Genomic DNA, 19,148 nt, shown 5'->3' on the forward strand with positions numbered 1-19,148 from the left:
ATAGTTAAGATTTAAGTTATTTATAAGGTTTATTGTGAAAGGTGGGTAGATGTGGAACTTGTGATTCCATCTACCTGCCTTGGGCCTCCACTCGCAGCAACCTCCTCGTGGTGAGGCCCGGGCAATCGGTATTATCATCGGTAAAGTACTGTAAACTGAGGACAATATCGAGCTAATGGCTGCGAACTTCGAATCTATATCATAAAACCACGTTCTATTTAAAATCGAACCAGGATTATTTTAGAAATCGATATGAGATTCAAAGTGTAAAAATGTCTAGTACTATGAATGTTTTAGAAAAGTATTCGAGGTAAAGATGTGTGGAACTACGGAAAATTACTTTAGATTCCTTTTCCTTATTCTGTAAATTCTTTGATTGGAATATGAATGCTGCTGGAAGTATGAACATTTTCACAGGACAATAATATAAACGGAACTTTAAAACTTTTTAAGTGTTACAGTGATATTTCGTTGGCCTGTGTATTAATGCACTGCGCCGAACGCAGATAGCATGATGTTGTAGTCGCAAGGGAGCAATTGAATCGAATAGACGTATTGTACGTTTTTCCGCCGTTTTGGATTTTTCAAAAAGCGCGGGAAAAATTGGGAATTTATGGGACATATAGTGGCGCCTCCACCACTTTGGTGGCGAAAATTGGAACTAATTCCAGAACTTCTTCGATAGTTCGCAAAGACGCCGCCAGATGGTGCGGCTTAAAAAGTTTTAGAATTAGTTTCAATTTCCGCCACCATTACTTTTGGTGGCGACATGAATTCTAACAAATTTGCACTTTTCTTGCGCTTTTTTCAATTCAAATTTCGTACCAAATTTAACTGTAAACTTAATTTTAACGCGATTTTAATTGTATTTAACGATTATTATTGCTTTATTAATAAAAAATACGGGATAGAGGAAGTGATAGGCTTAGCAAACAACATTTATGTAACCTTTAACTGCTTTTTATTGAAGAAATGGTTAGAAAATGTACAATTTACAGCTGTATTTGTATAAAGTTAACAATAATTGTCTTAAATACTACTTATGTACTCGATTTTACAAGATATTTATTATAATATATGCATAAACTCAGTAAAACACGGCTTAAATATTATTCAGACAGTGTAATTTATCCATCTCAGATAAGTTCCACTTCTGAAACTGGTAGATGTTCTGTACGATCTTCAAAGCTTCGGCTTCATACGATAAATGTGCGTAATAAATTGGAGTATCTCACTCATTCTCCTTACGACCTGTTACGTTACCGCAAATTCAACGATTGTATCGAAATTTCGATATTTATGATTAAGTATCGATACTGGAATATATCGTCAAATTAAATATCGATACAAAATATCGATATTATGTTGCCCATCACTACATACGTATTTTATGCTATGTAGCATGTAGCTATGTACTACATAGTATGTAGTCGACCGAAGTCGACCTGTTTATTTAGTCTGATGCAGTCTGATGTCTCATGTTTGATCCGTCTGATCACGTTTGATCCAGTCCAATCTAGTCTGATCCAGTCTGATCACAGCAGCACAGTTGAGCACACAGCAGGATTTAGAGGAGATATGAGTATGAGATGACATGAGACTGCATGAGAACACATGCTGTAAATGTTATCTTAACCAATCTTAACGTCGAACCAATCCTCGGCAATCTTGCACGTGGTTTAACGCAGGCAAACAGTATTACATACGTTTATATATGCTGTACTGAATGTTTTACTGTCACGTGTAATAAACGAAGTTACTTCAAGTGCAATAATAAATTACCATTATTGCCTTCAGTGAACTTGTACCTCCAAATATTTGTATTAATGTTATAATTACATGAAATCTCGTACATCTCTCATAAACGGTAAATTTGATTTAATTCGATCTTTAATAAATTTTCATTAGTGTACAGGTTAGATAACTGATGCGATATTTCTTAATCGGAAATTAGAAATTTTATTACACCTTTTTAGAACATGACTCGGTATACAAGAGCTAAAGGTTCAAAAGCGTCGAATGAAAAAATTCCGAATGAAGCAACACCATGGTATGTAATGAAACAACAATTGGAAGAAAATTTGTCTAAACCACAAGAACGATCAGAGAAAAACAAGACTGCAAAAGAGCTGTTACAAGATAGTCAAGACGTGTTTTACCATGATGTAGGAAATGTTAATAATGATTGGGCACAATTTGAGGAAAATAAAGTGGTAAGAAATAATAATGCAGAAGTTAACAAAAAAAAAAAAAATAAAACTGACATTTTTAATGCAAATGAGAAAAACGTAGATAATGTTATGCCTAAGAAAAAATTGTCTTCAAAGAGAAACATCAATGAAGTTGATGATTCCACAACAGATGTGAAATTTAAGAAGCACAAGAAAGACAAAAAATTGTCACACAAGTTAACTAATAATTTAGAAGAGAAAGATTCTCCTGACCAAGTTAATAGAAAACAGAATGAACTAGATGCAAAGGATGGGAAAGTAAATAAAAAAACAAAACAAAGCAAACACATTGATCATAAGCCTTTAGAAACACCAGTAAACAATAGTGAGTCTTCAGAAGTCCACAGAAATGTAAATTCATCAAATAGTAGATCTAATTCAAACTTAATAAAAGAAAAGGAAGGAACATTATCTAAACGTCAAAAACGTAATATGAGAAAACAAAGGAAAGATGTTAATAAAAATTCATCAGAAAATGATACAATTGTTACTATGAAAAGTAAAGTATCTACGAAAAATGATGTTGATCCTGACAGTAATAATGACAATACAATTAATAATAATAAAGGGAAAAATGAGAATAAAGAAAACAGTCATGAAACAAAAGGGCTTAATCAGAAATCTATAAATAAGTCAAACAATTTTAAAAGTGCTGCAAATAAGTTTGATAGGAGTAAGTTTGAAAATAACAAAAATAATAGAAAACCTGCAAAAATTCGAGATGATAAGGAACATAAACGAAGAAAAGCAGACATTGGTCCAACAAAAATTACGATCAATGGTATGGAAATAGAGATTGTGAAATTTGATGGTTTTCCAATTAAAAAGGAAGATGCAGATCGATTACGTGAACTGAGACAAAAAATGATAATGAAGGGTAAATATATTTATTAATTATAAATGTTTGTTACTTTTTTTTTGTATTGTATTATATATATTTATATATTTTTTATACATATATATATATCTCTATTTAGGTATCCCAAAAAAAGATATGGAAGCAGCAATGAAACTAGAGAGGCGAAAAGCTGAGAAAGCATTGGCAAGGATTAGAAGGTGTGTCTGTTTCCATTGTCGTAAAGCAGGACACAATTTGTCTGATTGCCCTGAACTTGGATCTGAGCAAGCAGCTACTGGAATCTGTTTCAAGTGTGGATCAACAGAACATACGCATTTCGAATGCAAAGTGGCTAAACCGTCAGAATTCAGATATGCAACATGTTTTATTTGTCGGGAACAAGGACATATTGCTAAACAATGTCCTGATAATCCAAAAGGTGTTTACCCTCAAGGTGGTAGTTGCAAAATCTGCGGCGACGTGACACATCTAAAAAAGGATTGCCCAGACTTGATTAAGGAGAAGGAAGAAAGTACCATTACAGTAAACACAATTGCAGATGGTAACATAGAATCTTTAGAAGGAAGTACCAAAACTACTTACAGAGAAGATAAAAAGCCTAAGAAAATAGTAAAATTTTAAGCATATATAAAACGTTTTTTGTACATACGTTAATGAACCGATTGTTTGCAATGTAAACATAAAATTTATTGCAAGGTACATGCTTTAACATGTATATACATATATATATTTCCTTATTAAACTATCATGAAACATCTGATATCAAACAAGACATAATGAAGATCAATTATCACTTTTTATACATTCGTTTTATGCTGATATTGTGAAATTCTCCGCTTGTTTATATGCGTTTTCCTAAGTAAAATAATAAATTACTTACTTAACGTTGTGATATCAGATTTTTTTCTATGTACAGGAGACAAATGACAAAGACATATTTAGATACATATGAATATTATCTGTACATAGCAGTAGTTTGTTACATAGGCTTCATTAGCAGGTGTGGAACCATGCACATTGTGTAGGAAGAATGACTTTATAAAAGAAAATTTCAATACAATGCGATTAGTAGGAATGTAAGGAAATACCATAGGCAAAATGGTAGGGAACACAGAATTATGGGAAATAAAGGGAAAGAAAAATATTATACAATAGGAGAGCTAAGAGAAAATAATCAAAATTCAAGACAAGTGTATTTACGTTTGACAGTCTAGTATTAGAAGTAACGTTACATAAAATAAAGCTGTTACGTGGAAGGAAAGAGGGGAATTAGAAGTGATACAAACAGAATTATATATATAACATAGCGATATAATAAAATTATTTGTAACGTAGGCCTAGAAGTTGCACTCCCAAGTATATAATATCGGATGAGATAACAGAAAAAAAATTAAACAGAAAGCTGGTAAATATGCTTTCAAATTCGAAGAAGACATAAGAATAGCAGAAAGTTACAAGGGACGAAAACAGATAGGTTAATAAGTAGAGTCAAGAACTATAACTGTATGTATATATGTATGTGCAATACAATAGGATTTATCTATATAATCAAGCAAGAAAGACGAGAAGGCTAAGAACTCTAATATAATAACACAATCGAGATGTTGAGATATGAAAGAAGAAAACAAATATTGGTCAGGAGAAAAGGATAAGAGTTAAAGTTGTTCAAAAGAGGAAGGTGGAGGCTGTAACATAGATTAGAAAATTATAACAAAAAGAAGCTATATAGATAGGAGAGTAAAGACGGAAGAATTATTGGTTAACGAATAGCTATAGATCAAAACTGGAAAATGGTAAGAAAGGAACTGGGGTAGTGCTAGGTACAGAACGATACAAGAAGTATTTATATTGAAATGTAAGAAAAGGTTACAACAGGCATAAATTGTATAAGAAAGTGGAACAGAATGAATGGGAGATAGATAACATGAATAAGAGCTTGAGAGAAGGATAGTGTAAATAAAATATGATCAGAGAATAAACAATGTAACAGGTGTGCTTGGAGGGAAGGGAAAAGGTAGAGAACAGCATTGTAGAATTCAATTTTCTGAAATATAAAACCGAATTAATTTGTCATACATACACAATCAGAATATTTTACAAAATTTTTTAGCATCAGTTTAAATTTCATACATATAATATCCAATTTGTTATATAAATAACCATTAAAAACGTATAATTCATTTTTTCACTCGTAATATTTCCTGTTTAATCTATGAAATTTGATACAATGCCGCAAAATTACATATTCAATTCACAATTTTCACCACATTATTATATTATGAATTAGTATAATCTGTACAATTTGTGTACTTAAAATAAACGTCATCTTTTGAAGTACGAATTCTATGAATATATAACATATATTTATATTTGTACCTCTATATTACATTTGTCCTTATACTGCCCTATGTGTAATATATAAACTCTCTATACTTTATATTAAATTTTCTACATATAAGTTATAATTTTATCACCCCTAATGGCAGACAGTGTTACTACTCTGCAGTGGTAATTAATCAAGTGCACAATGAAAAAGTATTTATGCATCTGTGCCTATCAATTGTGAAACTTATATATCAAAGAATTATACTAATATTTCCATGCTTACTGCAACGCCATTCACTGTACTGTTAATTAATTAAATAACAATTGGTATAATTGTGTATGTATCAAAATACATAAACACTACATGATTAAATTAAAAATAATGCAGATGTGAATGTAACATATTGCAACATGTAACAAAGGATTTGACTGGTTTTTGGAATTACAATCCTTTCGATATTACATATCGTAATAAAATTAATAATGAATATATACTTTCATAGAAAATCTATAATTTTCACTTTGAACGTTTAATTCTTTTTTTCTAAACCTCATCACGACATAGATAAGTAAGAAGTGTTAATGTTTTTCAACTTCTGTTAAAGATAAATCTACCCCCACTTAATTATAAAGGAAAAATCAAGCTTTAAGGATTAACACGCAACAAATCGTGAAAACGCAAGTGTCACAAATGAATTAATGAAACTTTTATCTTTATGAATATCTTAATCTTCTTTTCTAGTAACAATGGGTACTAAAACCAAATTTTTCGTCTATAATGATTTTTACTTACGAAATATAGATACTAAAATATTTATATAATCAACATGCAATATGAAACAATCGGAAGTAACTATAATTCGCTTCACTCAAGAAATTATACCTGTTGGAATTTTACGCTCGCCATTCGTATTGATTATTATTAAAAAAAAGAAAACAAAATATTATCGATACTCTGTAAAATTCTTTTGTTACCTACAGTGAAGTACAAATTTATGGATTACCTAGTAAAAAGAACGCCGTATGCCAAAGTTAACAAAAGTACGTAATGGTAAGATCAATGATAAGAAACACATGATATAAACCGAAAATTTATGTTTAGCGTACCATTAACAGATGTGTCAAATTATTCTCCTCTACTACTTTAGCCTCTGATATTAATTGAGAATGAAACACTAATTCTTCAAGGATGGACGACGAATGTGTAAACACTTTCTGTACAATTTCATGTTATACGCTTACATTACAAATTTGAGTGTCATATTGCATTCAACCGTGTCACTTCTAGTTTCTTCTTTTTTTTTACAAACCGTTATTTAGTCAGACATTATTTGGAATTTTGTACATAAAAATTATTTCTAGCAATATTTCGGTAAACACAAAATTATTTCTAGCAATATTTCGGAAACAGTGCTTAATCATAGATTATATTGTATGAAATAATGTTTGTAATTACAAAGACACGCAGACATAAATATAATTATTTCTTTTTAAATCCATCTAGCAACAACAACCGGTTGAATGTTTTATGTCTTGATAGTTTTACCGTTATCTTTGGTATGTAACACTTTAGCTTCCTTTTTTGTGAATTTTATGAAGAGATACCGATAATCAAAGGTGTCCAAATTTCTTGCTTCAGAATACATTCGCGTGAATCGGAAATTCTTACCATTATATTTGTTCTCAGAATGTACCTGCTAGGTGGCTTCAGCTTTATGAGCTGACTCAATAATTTCTTTCAGACAACGACCGAACTCCTCGATTATTAGTCTTTGAGATGTTTCATCATCGAACATGTTACGTTCCGCTTCATCGGCTTGGGCCATCAGGCATTGACACGTGATTTCGACTACTTTGTCGGTCAAAAAGTTAAATGGTTGTCTGCAAACAAATATTTTACGTAACTGTATAAACTGTATTTACAAAAGTAAAGAGGGTAATATACTACAAAATTAAACATAGTGAAAACTTTTATGTATTTGGTGTATTAATAAGTAATTCACTATTTTTTATTTTTTTGGAAATTCTGTACTTGTTTCGAAAGAACCCAAATACTCACGTTACGTTAATATTTGTTGTTTCGTTACATCATCCTCGGTCATTTTGATTGAACAAAAGATCGGACAAACATTCTGAATTTAAATTTAATCACAACCTTATTGCGAACATAGTGAATGATTCACTGATACACCTAATACATTCAGGACAACTTATTTTAAGTACGGTTTAAAGCACCATTGTATAGAGGTGATTCTCTTGCTAAAGGAATCCATCGATAACATAGAGATTGAGGCCCTAAATTTTGCGGCGTTCCGTTTGGGACCTCCAGTAAAATTATTGCTCAACGGCCCGATCCTGACACGTATTTCACACAGATTTATGTAATTATATACTATTTATCTAGTATTATTTCTACCTTTCGCGTTTCAATTAAAACTAAAACAATCCAAATGAGTTGATTTACTATCATCGATTACACACCTCGCACCACTGTTAGATGCAGCAGGTGGTCTAAAAGCCATTTCAGACAACTGCAGTTTCGCTTTGTTCAATGTGAGTTGGGCCGTTCTAACTTCAGCTGCTTCTGCAAGATCCTTGAGAGATTTCTTTTCTAAACTCGGTTCCTCCACGTTACGACATCCTATACATTTACAATTAGCGGAGCAGGGAATTTTAGCCTAAAATAAAAATATTAAACTAGTAGTTGTAAAAGATCATTTTAAAAATACTTGTGCATATAAATGTACACATACCTCGTAACATTCGCAATAATTTTTCAAGCATCCACTGCGTTTACAATTACAACCCTTATTATGTCTACGTATATCATCGCCAGTCTCGCGGCCTTTGCCAATTTTTGGACGAAAAGCGTTTGGATTACGTTCCAAACAGGATTTTATAGCACGTTGCCTCTCTTCTTCGTTTCCAAGATTGTTGGAACAGTTATTGCAGTTGCACATATGACAAAACTCTCCATTCGCGAAACAGTCACAGTATCTGTGACAAAATGTTCATAATTCACCACTTTTGATTATTAAGACAAAACGTTCGCACACTAACGTCACGAATCATTCTTGATTTACATAGAAATCATCTAATCTTTTAATTAAAGAAACTTTTGGTTTCATTTTAGATTGTCATTTTTCGATTCATATAACAAAAAAGCAAAGAAGTCGATGCTCAACTTTTGAAACAATAATGATAATATGTGCATATAATGACCATAGTTACATTCAAAATTAAAAGTGCAATAGAAACAATATACTTACTATGTATACGTACTACATACTTACAATTTAAGACATTGTGATTTAGTACAATTGCATGGCTTCCTTGGCCTAATTCCATTAGGTTCGACGTTCGTGTAGGATCTTTGAGAGCTTTTACTTTCTATAACAGACCCCACGGATAAGCTTCCTGTCGAGCTTTGTAAACTTTGTGAACTACTCAATAAACTAGATGTAGCTTGTTGAGGTTTCAATTTTATTTCGTCTGATGTCTGTTAAAAATTAATAATACAAATATTGTAATATACATATAACTTATTTAGATTGAATTTCATTCTTCTAATTATACACGCAATATACTAAACCTGTTGCTGAATATATTGAGCTGGTAAAACAACAATGTTTCCCATGTTTGAATTGGTTGAAAGGACTGCTTGCCCAGATGCCAATTGACTCAAAGCCGATGCTGGAATAGCTACTGCATTTTTCGATTGACTACCCACTGTAGCAGTTGCGGGAATTAATAACCTCTGGCCACTACTTGTTAACGTAGCCTTAGGTGCGACTGTCCGCAATGATTGATTACTAGTATTTAATGGAACTACCTGTATCATCACCATGATTATAAAAGCTGATAAGAAATTGATACAGTTTCTTAATAGTTATACTTTTTTAACTATTGCACGAACCTTAACGATTTGCTGTTGGCCTCCTATTTTCTGACTGACACCAACGGTTTGCAAAGTCGTTTGCGACTTCGTTTTGCCCACGGTAACGACATTCGTAGTCCCTGATGATGGAGTACTAACTAATCTTACATATTGAACCTTCGAAAAATTTATTTGTCGTTATTTGGAGTAAATTATAACGCGAGTAAATGAAGCATAATAAAAAGATATATATTACTTGTCTTCCAGGCATTTGTATTTGATGTACTTGATTAGATCCCGTTACAATATTTTGATTAGCCGGTATTCTAATGACTTGTCCACTGCCAAGCACAGTTCCAGGTTTCAAAGAGCTCTGCAAAATATTGTGCGATTAATACATCAGAATAGTGAAAGGTAAAAGAAACTATTTGTGTATTTCGAAAAAAGATAAATTAACCAACCTGTCGTATTATAACTTTCTGTGGACTCTGTTGCACCGATGATTTATTAGTAGAAGAAAACGAGGATTGCTGATTCGAAATAGTTGATGTTTTCACTTGCGAGCTCAATGTAGGAGCAGGTAATATTTTTGTGGGAGATTTGATTGTACTGCTTGGAACTATAGTCATTTTAGAGGGCTGAGTACTCGATGATTGCACTAATTTATTTACAATTATTCCCTTCAAGAATTATAAGCATATATGTATTATTTCTAAGAAATTGGTTGTTACAGTTTTTCGTTATACGAATAATTAAATTCTATACTAACTTGTTTTTGTGGTGCTGAGGGTAAAATATGTTGGACTTTATTAGTGGAGAGTAATCCCATTTGCTGTGCTTGTGCCAGTGTTATAGTTTTTGTCGGGCTCGTAACATCTTGACTTGAAACACTATTATTTAAAAATTTTATCGCCTGCGCCTGTTGATTTTCACTTTGTGAGCTAGTTATAAGAACCTGCTGTCCCGATTGTGTTTGATTTCCAGCTAATATCATTTTTGTATAAACCTAAAATAGTATTAAAAAGTAGTATTATAAAAGTATAATATATTGTATGTGTAAAGGTGTATTGAAAATTTTCGCGGCATAACACAGGAGGAGTCTATTCAAAATTTCTTTTTCATTATTTTTCAACATAGTCCCCTTTCAAATTTTTACATTTGGTTCATCAAGGCCGTAATACCATGAACCCGATTTGGTCAAATTTCTCGTCCTGATCTGCAAAATACTGCGTTACAGCTATTGGAATTTTTTCAGTTGACAAAAATCGTTATCCCTTTAGATGATTTCTAAAGTCGGGAAATAAGTGAAAATGTGGTGGAGCTAGATCCAGTGAATACAAAGGATGGAATACCAATACAAAGTCACACTGGTAAATTTGAGCCACTGAAACTGCTGATGTGTGGGCTGAGCAGCTGGAATGAATAACTTTCCAGAGCAAGACAAGAAATTTTACCAGACAGGGGTCAAGGCTTTACAACGTCGATGGACTAAGTGTAGAGATTTGAAAGAGGACTATATTGAAAAATAAAGTAATAAATAATTCTTAATACACTCCCCTCTGTGCTAGACCGTGAAATATTCAAATCATCCTTGTATGTGCGAATTACATACTAAAATTATCTAAAAGCTCAACTCTGAACTTTTTGTGAGATAAATACTTCAATGAGACTCTTACATTTCGACTTTGCGGAGTACTCGATGCGGTTCGTTTTACAGCTGTTTGAACTGTTTTCGCATTTTGTACATTCCCTAATGTGATGCTTCCCGAATGGCTAGTTGCCATTACTTGCTTACTGGGTTGTGCTGATCTTAACTGAACTATGTTGCCATCAGCAGACTTTGCTATGAGAGTCTGTGCTAATGATTGCAATTGACCAGCCGATGCTGTTGACGGATGTGAAATTTTTAATATCTGGCTAGCACCTTGACCACCAGCTGGAGAAACTATCATAATAGATTGACTTTGTGTTGCTGAACCAACATTTGATTTTACCTATTGAGTAATTAAAAAAGCAACATTAGAGTGAGTAATATTAACGTTTATCTTGCATGTTCCAACACTGCTATACCTGTACTGTAGATGTCGGAAGCCTTTGTAGTGTTGGTTTTGTTTGGAATACAATATTTTGATTATTCTGATTAGCTGTTGTATAGATAATGTGTTCCTCTTGAGCTTGTTCCGAAATGTCAGCCATTTCCACATCAGGTACGATTGTTTCAGTCTCGATATTACGTTCAATTATTATGTGTTCCTCATCTGTTGTCATAACTTCTTCAGCATTCATACACTCCAATTCAGCTTGGATACTCGCGAATGCTTCGAAGTCATTAGACGAATATTGTTCATTACTGTGTGATAGAGTCAATGCACTTAAATCTCCATCCCCAAGTGTACGTGAGTCAAGAGCTAGTGGTTCAACCAAAGCTCTAGCATTCTGTCCTTTATTTACAGACATGATTATGTTCCTGGTCGAAATATTACATATTACAGAAGCTCACATCTATTTGAAATTCATCAATTAAAAAATTTATAATTATAATTATTGCTAAGAATATTAATTCCTTAAAACAGATTTTTATGTGCACCATTATATTAAATTAGATTACACTATTTGAAGTATAATTCATAAAATACTTTTCAGTTTGTTCCTGCATTTCATCCTACTTTTCCTTGCAAAATCTTTCCTCATTGTGAGATAATTATAAATGAGATGACGTATAAAAACTATTTAAAACTATTATTCTCTTTAAAATCATTCAAGTGTAAATAAAATTTAGAAATCAATTACATAACTGAGTACGAATCTAACATGCGCAGCATAAACTTTTAATAAGTTACTTCATTTTACTATATAATATTAAATTATAAAGTTTAATCTATTCTAACATTGTTTAATGTTTTAACATCACATGTACTTGCTTCTGTTTAAAACAAGTCTATCTATGTTAATAATAAGTTGTCCAGATGTCTATATCTTTCATCATAAACATGTACTTCATACATATGCAGGTTAGAAATTGAAGAATTGTGTGCTGTCTACACATAAAGCTTCAAATGTCGAAAAATTATACATGAAAATAAAGTACTGCAAATCAACAGTAAAACGTAAGACGAATTACGAAATGACGTGAAAACGAAATGAATCAGTGAGAATTTAAAAATTCAAAAATTCAAATCTTTAGAAAGTAAATGCACATTCCTTAAACACGAGGAACAATAGGGTTGCCTACGCGTGCACCCAAGTTCACAAAGATCGTATGAAGTTCGAACTTTTAAAAATTCGAACGATAAAATTTGAATAATGAAGAAAAATTTGAAGGATAGTCTACTTAGGAACATTAGCGCCATTTATTACTCGAACGCGCCATTTTCCACGAACTGAATTTCTGACTGCATTTTAACGATCTTAAACACTCCGTGACAAGTCGACATTGATGCACACAAAAAAAGGAATTGTCCAATACGTCAAATAATAATAAAAAATAAACTTCTCGCTAACTTTCGTCTTATAAACATGCAAAATTTAACTTAACCTATAACTTATCAGTTCATATCAGGTACGTACAGTGCTGGGTGGGGGCGTGCCACGAAGCTTATTTTAATCACGATAGAACATTCGAAAAAGTTATTAACACATACTTCACGAATTTAAATTTCATTCAAACTGTCTCGCGGTTAATTTAATCTGCTTCCTAACACATACCTGGGTGTTTCCTTGATAGCTCCAATTTGTTCAAAATCACGCGCCCACCATTGCTGTCCCACAGTGCACTACGCACCGCTGTGTACAAACAGACCCAAAGGTCATTTGGTATTAAAGTCTCAAATAGATGCGAGAATGGTAGATTTCTTAAATACTATAAAATTGACTATTTTTAGTATGTCATTCGTCAAATATTAACTTTATCAACCAAATGTTATGTCAAAAGTGAACAATATTTTCGCGCACTTTGCAAATTTCGATTTCGCCATTTTCGCTCTTCCCCGGCTAAAAACACGTCAGCCCGATAGCGCCCTCTTAAGCCAATAAAAAGGCAAGTGTTCCGAAAACTCGAACGTTTTAAATGCAACATATCGGCCGATAATTTTGCATCGTCATATGTAAACTGCATAAATTCAATTTGTAACGATTTAAATACCGTAACTGTTTGTATACAACTTCACTAGGCGTGTCATTGAACTTCATCTTTCTTTGATCTAAGTTTATAACAAAAATTGAAGTTACGATAAAAACTCTAGAAAAAAATTAATGACATATTTTATGTTACCATGTATGTATATAAATGCGTAGTATGTACTGGAACAGGTGTATGCATACAAGATCTATGACGACTTTGTCGACACTTAATCATTAGTGCGTAATGTTCATTAATAAATTTATTATCCTAGTAATATTTATTTATGTTGAATGATATTTCTTAGTAACTATTGGTAACTATTATTATATGTAATCAAATTGTGTAATTGGACAATATAATATCAATTAATATTTTGTTACAGTGAAAGATATACACTGTAATAAAAGTAATATGAAAAATTGAGTTTTAAATGTTAAATTCCCACTCGTGCATTATATTTTTACGTAAACAATACAAGAAAACGTAATCTTAATTACTTTTCAAATAAAAATACTTTTATATTACACTTAAAAACATGTGTTAATTAATGAATTTGAAATTGAAATACATATTACGAAATCTGTCCACGAATATATAAGTTTTGGCGGCTTTAGAAGAATGTTATTAATAAGGGTACTGAAGTGCAATAAAAGAAAAATTATTACAATCATTGTAAACAAAATTGTTTTTTTAAATACAAAATGAAAAACACTTCATCCTTTCAAGTTTTTAACGTCCTTGATTACTATCATTCTCAAAATTAAAATACTCAATTTGTACGTTATACTGATTTAAATAAAAAAATAATGTATTATTTGTATTTAAGAACATAGTTGTTGCGTTCTTAGTTACATTACATTTCAAATATGTACTTCGTTAACACTTCAAATTCGAAAGCAATAACCTTTGTGCTTATCAAAGCTTGAGCACACTCATGCCAATCCGAGACATGCATAAGCTTCTAAGACACACTACTAAAAGCGCTGGTGCCGTCACTGCCGTCCCATATAACGCTCTCGTACGCATCTAGGTAGAACAGCACTGACCAAGGAATGGTTTATACATAAACTAATAATGTCTATGAGTTTATATTGTTTATATGTATTGTTACTGATTGTTACTGACAACCATTGAGCTATTTACTAACTGAGGAACGAACTCCTGTACGAAGAAATAGAGGTGACGGAGATCCAAGGGAAAAAGAAGATATGCAGTGAACCTATTCTTCTTCTTCCTATTATCCTCTCTATCTGTACCATTATGTATTATGTAGTACAATAACATGTAAATAGAAGAAGTGTAGACGCCACACCATGATCTGTACGTGTGTGTAAGATTGCAATAGGTTTACTCGGTTCACCGCATATTTTTCCTCTTTCTCGGGCCACTTCCTATCCCACAGTTCGCTCTCCAGTTAGTCCTATTTTTCTTAACATCTTTTGAAATTTTTCTAAGTGCGTTCCGTTAAATCTCATAGCCGATAAATTAAGTAGGACTTTGAATTATATTATTGAGAAGTCAGAGTATATAGAAATGAGTAATATCAAGAAAGTATCACTTTAAAAGTAATCTTAATTCCTTTTGTCTCGGAACAGTGCCGAAATTTTCACAGTTTCATTTCTCGTCATGTCAGAATATTTGGCATTCTCCTTGGCTTCTAATATATTCTATACGAGAAAAGCAACAAATTATAATCAAAGAACCTTGTATGTGATAAAAGAAAGAGGAATTCCCAATTTGCCTGAAATATTAGTTTTAACGTGTTTGTTGGTACTTAATATACTACATATGACGCAATCAGCTATTAATAAGGAACCCTAAATAGTTTGGTTCCGTGTAGGCTTGAGTAAAATAATAGAAAATAGAAATAATTCAACGTTAGATTAGAGACTTGAACTTTAGACGAGTTGATACCATGATACCGTTGATACTGACAGAATGTCACACGTGCATGGCGTTCTTACCGTTCTTACCACAGAACTACATGGGTATAAATCATATAGATTGTCACTGTAGCATTTGTCTTGAAAATATAATTCTACTTAAATTAGATATGATTAACATTATTTATAAAGAAATTAATGCAAAACTTTGATGTTTACCATTGCCGTATAAGATAGATGATATTAATTTTCATTCGCATTGCGCTTCTCCAGTATAACTTCCACTGATCAGATTTTGTAGTTCATGACTGTAATAGGCACAAAAGCAATTTCGGGTTATTCATGTAGAAAAGATGGTGGTGACGGCAGCTGCTGTACGTCAACAACTTACGAATTTAGCGTATTCTGGTGGTTCCCATAAAGATCAAGCGGAAAAGTAAGCTGAAAAAATAAGATTGAATACACACTTTTTTGAATGTCCGATATAAATAATGGTACTTGTAGGTATCGAGCGATTTTGGATTCAATAATATTGTCATCCGGCGAAGAATTGGTTGATGCCTTGAAGATATTTATTGAAGCAAGTATGTTATTGTATTTTCTAAAAATATTTCGTTTTATAACAAATATAGGTACACTGAAGTCCGTTTATAGCGACATTCAAGGGACAGAGAAATTACGTCGCTGTAAACGAATGTTGCTATAAGCAGACTGAAAATATATATAAAGTAATGTGCATGGGAACCGAACTTAGAGAGCAAGTCGGATGCAATATGCAGTCTGCTGTTATAAGCAGTGTCGCAATAACTGGGCTCCACTGTAGATACATTTGTCGGAGACTAATATAATAATATTACTTGTGAAGAACTACTTCACGTTTAAAAACATAAGTATTTATGTTTGATGCACATAGTTATTTATTAGTATGCAGTATATATCATATTATCATAATACATGTTTAGACAGTAATAAGTTATATTTTTTATTAGGTATTTGTGATATTGTTTCTGTAATCTATATATGTAAAAAGTTATTTTGTTCTATACATTATAATATTATACTATCGGCATAAAAATATATTATTTCATTTTGCAGTTGTAAATGAATATGTAAGTTTGGTCATCTCAAGGCAAATTTTGACAGATGTTAGTACTCGCTTAATATTTCTACCAGATGAAATATCAAAGGCTGTTTCACATTATACATTGGACAAGGTAAGATATTTCTTCTCAGTATTTATGTATACAGTAGGTGATAATACAGACTAAAATAAACTTTATTAATTGTTTAGATTCAACCAAGAGTCATCTCTTTTGAGGAACAAGTAGCTAGCATAAGACAACACTTAGCAGATATTTATGAACGCAATCAAAATTGGAGAGAAGCAGCAAATGTTTTAGTCGGAATACCATTGGAGACAGGACAAAAGTAAATGAAATTAATATTATTATGTATTACTAATCAATAGTGGGTCAATTGTGGTTCCATGTTTTCACACGTAATTACAATTGTTCACAGGCAATACACAGTTGACTACAAGCTTGAAACCTATCTTAAAATTGCACGATTGTACTTAGAAGATGATGACCCAGTACAAGCCGAAGCATTTATAAATAGAGCATCTCTTTTACAAGTATGCAATTATTAATGAAACATTTTGTTTGAATCTGTTTTGTATTTTATTTTTAATGACAATCCGTTACTTCTTCTAGGCGGAATCCAAAAACGAGCGATTGCAAATTTACTACAAAGTCTGTTATGCTAGAGTATTAGATTACAGAAGAAAGTTTATCGAAGCAGCTCAAAGATACAATGAATTATCATATAGAACTATTATACACGAAGACGAACGGATGACCGCACTAAGAAATGCATTAATTTGTACAGTACTAGCTTCTGCAGGTAATTATTTAAATGTGTCTTATACATAGAATTTATAAATGAATAACGCCACACAATTTCCAAATTAGGACAGCAAAGAAGCCGTATGTTAGCTACCTTGTTCAAAGATGAACGCTGTCAACAACTTCCAGCTTATTCGATTCTTGAAAAAATGTATTTGGATCGCATCATTCGGCGTTCCGAATTACAAGAATTTGAAGCCTTATTGCAACCCCACCAAAAAGCATGTACGATCGATGGATTGGGATCAACGATTCTTGACCGCGCTGTTATAGAACATAACTTATTATCTGCTAGTAAATTATACAATAATATAACATTCGAAGAATTGGGTGCTTTGTTAGAAATTCCACCGACGAAGGCAGAGAAAATTGCTAGCCAAATGATTACGGAAGGTCGGATGAATGGATACATTGATCAAATTGACTCGATTGTACATTTTGAAAGTAAGTTTGAAAACCAATACAATAGTAAGAGAACTCATTGATAAAGGCATTTTCTCACACAAATTTATTTTTTTTTATACAGCACGCGAAACTTTGCCAACATGGGATAAACAAATACAGTCGCTATGCTATCAAGTGAACCAAATAATAGAAAAAATTACACAAACTGAACCAGATTGGATAGCAAAAGCAATGGAAGATCAAATGGTACATTAATGTAAACTTTTTTCTAATATTAAATAAACACAGATTGGACATTCATGTGTTACATATGTTACTCGAAGCATTCGAAGGCAATAAGGAGAAATTTTTCTAATAATATTCTAATAAAGCTTGTAAGTTATAGGCAACTTCACATTTAATATGCTCGCCAATAATTTTTTTTTTTAATATGTATGGAAACATTTTTATATGGTTAGTAAACTTTATTTTTTTTTAAATTTATAACAAGATAACGATTCTACGTTTTGTCACTATAGTTAGTCCATTATTTATAAAAATTAAAAAATAAAATACGTACAAAACCAAAGAAAAGACAGATTATTCATGAATACCTGAAAAAGCAGTTTCATACAATTGACATTAAAAGATTTCATGAAAAAACATTCTAGTTAAGAAAGTAATGTAACTTCCTTGCAAATAAATATTCACACACTACATAGAATAAACTTTTTCTTTATTCTAATAATTAGTCAAAACTAAATCAGATATTATTTAGAGTTTAACAATTGTTGATTCATAGGAGAATAAAATTATGAGTACAAACCTCTTGTTTATTGTTAGCGCTACATAAAACAGGGCTGTGGAATTGTTTGTAACTAAAAGCGTTTATTCATTCGTATTGTTGTTTTAAAAACGTGATATATTTATAATAAGACACAAAATTATTGGAATATAGCTGGAATATTGTCGTCATAACTAGATATGGATTTTACTGTGGGTTTCAATCTTAAAATAGCCACATTGAACAAGTCCCTGTACGTAGCTATTTATTTTATATAATATTAAGTGCAAGGATTTTTACATTAAATCCAATTATTAACATTATTTCTATAATTATAAGAACACGTGTGCATCATACTGTGCCTTCTTACTTCAAAATTATGCATAAAGTATACAATTACTTCATAACATGATAATACTATTCTTTTTTTAATATATATTCCCAGAAGAGTTTAAACACAGCTGTTTTCTACTTTAACTTCATCAATATTTCCAATCCACTTCAATCTGTATTTACGTATTTCTTTTTATATAACGTTAGTGTACAATTAACCTTTGTCTTTACTATATAAGATTGAACATTCTCAACAGGAACTGGAAGGCTGCACCGTAGCAAGTGTAAAAGAATCGCAAAGGAAAAAATAATAACTTCTGTTTCACTGAAAGAGTTGTGAATCATATTGTTCATGGTAAGATATACTGATATTAGCATTTTTACACTTGTAGTTGTGTACATTTTAAACTAATATCCCTTCAACTAAGTTTAAAAGATGCATGATATT

General features: G+C 31.8%; 3 protein-coding genes across 3 annotated transcripts; 2 read left to right on the forward strand and 1 right to left on the reverse strand.

Annotated features, from left to right (window-relative positions):
• The first annotated feature begins 1,486 nt into the window (after positions 1–1,486).
• On the forward strand, positions 1,487–3,711 carry LOC107193691 (putative cell division cycle ATPase). The gene is made up of 4 exons (XM_015583184.1): positions 1,487–1,867; positions 1,977–2,302; positions 2,600–3,108; positions 3,209–3,711. Exons 2-4 carry the CDS (start codon positions 1,980–1,982, stop codon positions 3,709–3,711), a joined length of 1,335 nt encoding a protein of 444 aa, XP_015438670.1. The 5' UTR covers positions 1,487–1,867; positions 1,977–1,979.
• A 3,242-nt stretch (positions 3,712–6,953) lies between these two features.
• Positions 6,954–13,234, reverse strand: LOC107193680 (protein lin-54 homolog). Its single transcript, XM_015583171.1, has 12 exons — positions 12,860–13,234; positions 11,363–11,759; positions 10,969–11,286; positions 10,062–10,298; positions 9,754–9,972; positions 9,549–9,665; positions 9,332–9,469; positions 9,008–9,247; positions 8,709–8,914; positions 8,169–8,412; positions 7,897–8,093; positions 6,954–7,296 (listed from the first exon to the last, which is right to left on the reverse strand). The coding sequence occupies exons 2-12, from the start codon at positions 11,747–11,749 to the stop codon at positions 7,113–7,115; spliced, it is 2,487 nt and encodes an 828-aa protein (XP_015438657.1). The 5' UTR covers positions 11,750–11,759; positions 12,860–13,234; the 3' UTR covers positions 6,954–7,112.
• A 2,370-nt stretch (positions 13,235–15,604) lies between these two features.
• On the forward strand, positions 15,605–19,012 carry LOC107193665 (COP9 signalosome complex subunit 4). Its single transcript, XM_015583153.1, has 9 exons — positions 15,605–15,731; positions 15,800–15,879; positions 16,391–16,509; positions 16,587–16,723; positions 16,814–16,928; positions 17,008–17,197; positions 17,266–17,643; positions 17,726–17,850; positions 18,958–19,012. Exons 1-9 carry the CDS (start codon positions 15,649–15,651, stop codon positions 19,009–19,011), a joined length of 1,281 nt encoding a protein of 426 aa, XP_015438639.1. The 5' UTR covers positions 15,605–15,648; the 3' UTR covers position 19,012.
• Positions 19,013–19,148: the final 136 nt, after the last annotated feature.

This window comes from Dufourea novaeangliae, unplaced genomic scaffold (assembly GCF_001272555.1).
Source record: "Dufourea novaeangliae isolate 0120121106 unplaced genomic scaffold, ASM127255v1 scaffold25, whole genome shotgun sequence".
Lineage (NCBI taxonomy): Eukaryota > Metazoa > Arthropoda > Insecta > Hymenoptera > Halictidae > Dufourea > Dufourea novaeangliae.

Bases quoted from the DNA above. Each gene is read 5' to 3' on its own strand.
- LOC107193691 (XM_015583184.1), top strand. From the start codon at position 1,980: ATGACTCGGTATACAAGAGCTAAAGGTTCAAAAGCGTCGAATGAAAAA. The intron at 2,303-2,599 runs GCCTAAGAAAAA...TTCATCAAATAG, and splicing joins AAAAACGTAGATAATGTTAT to TAGATCTAATTCAAACTTAA. The intron at 3,109-3,208 runs GTAAATATATTT...ATCTCTATTTAG, and splicing joins ACAAAAAATGATAATGAAGG to GTATCCCAAAAAAAGATATG.
- LOC107193680 (XM_015583171.1), bottom strand. From the start codon at position 11,749: ATGTCTGTAAATAAAGGACAGAATGCTAGAGCTTTGGTTGAACCACTA. The intron at 11,287-11,362 runs GTATAGCAGTGT...ATTACTCAATAG, and splicing joins TTCCGACATCTACAGTACAG to GTAAAATCAAATGTTGGTTC. The intron at 9,666-9,753 runs GTTGGTTAATTT...AATATTTTGCAG, and splicing joins AGAAAGTTATAATACGACAG to AGCTCTTTGAAACCTGGAAC.
- LOC107193665 (XM_015583153.1), top strand. From the start codon at position 15,649: ATGGTGGTGACGGCAGCTGCTGTACGTCAACAACTTACGAATTTAGCG. The intron at 16,510-16,586 runs GTAAGATATTTC...TTAATTGTTTAG, and splicing joins CACATTATACATTGGACAAG to ATTCAACCAAGAGTCATCTC. The intron at 17,644-17,725 runs GTAAGTTTGAAA...TTTTTTATACAG, and splicing joins CTCGATTGTACATTTTGAAA to CACGCGAAACTTTGCCAACA.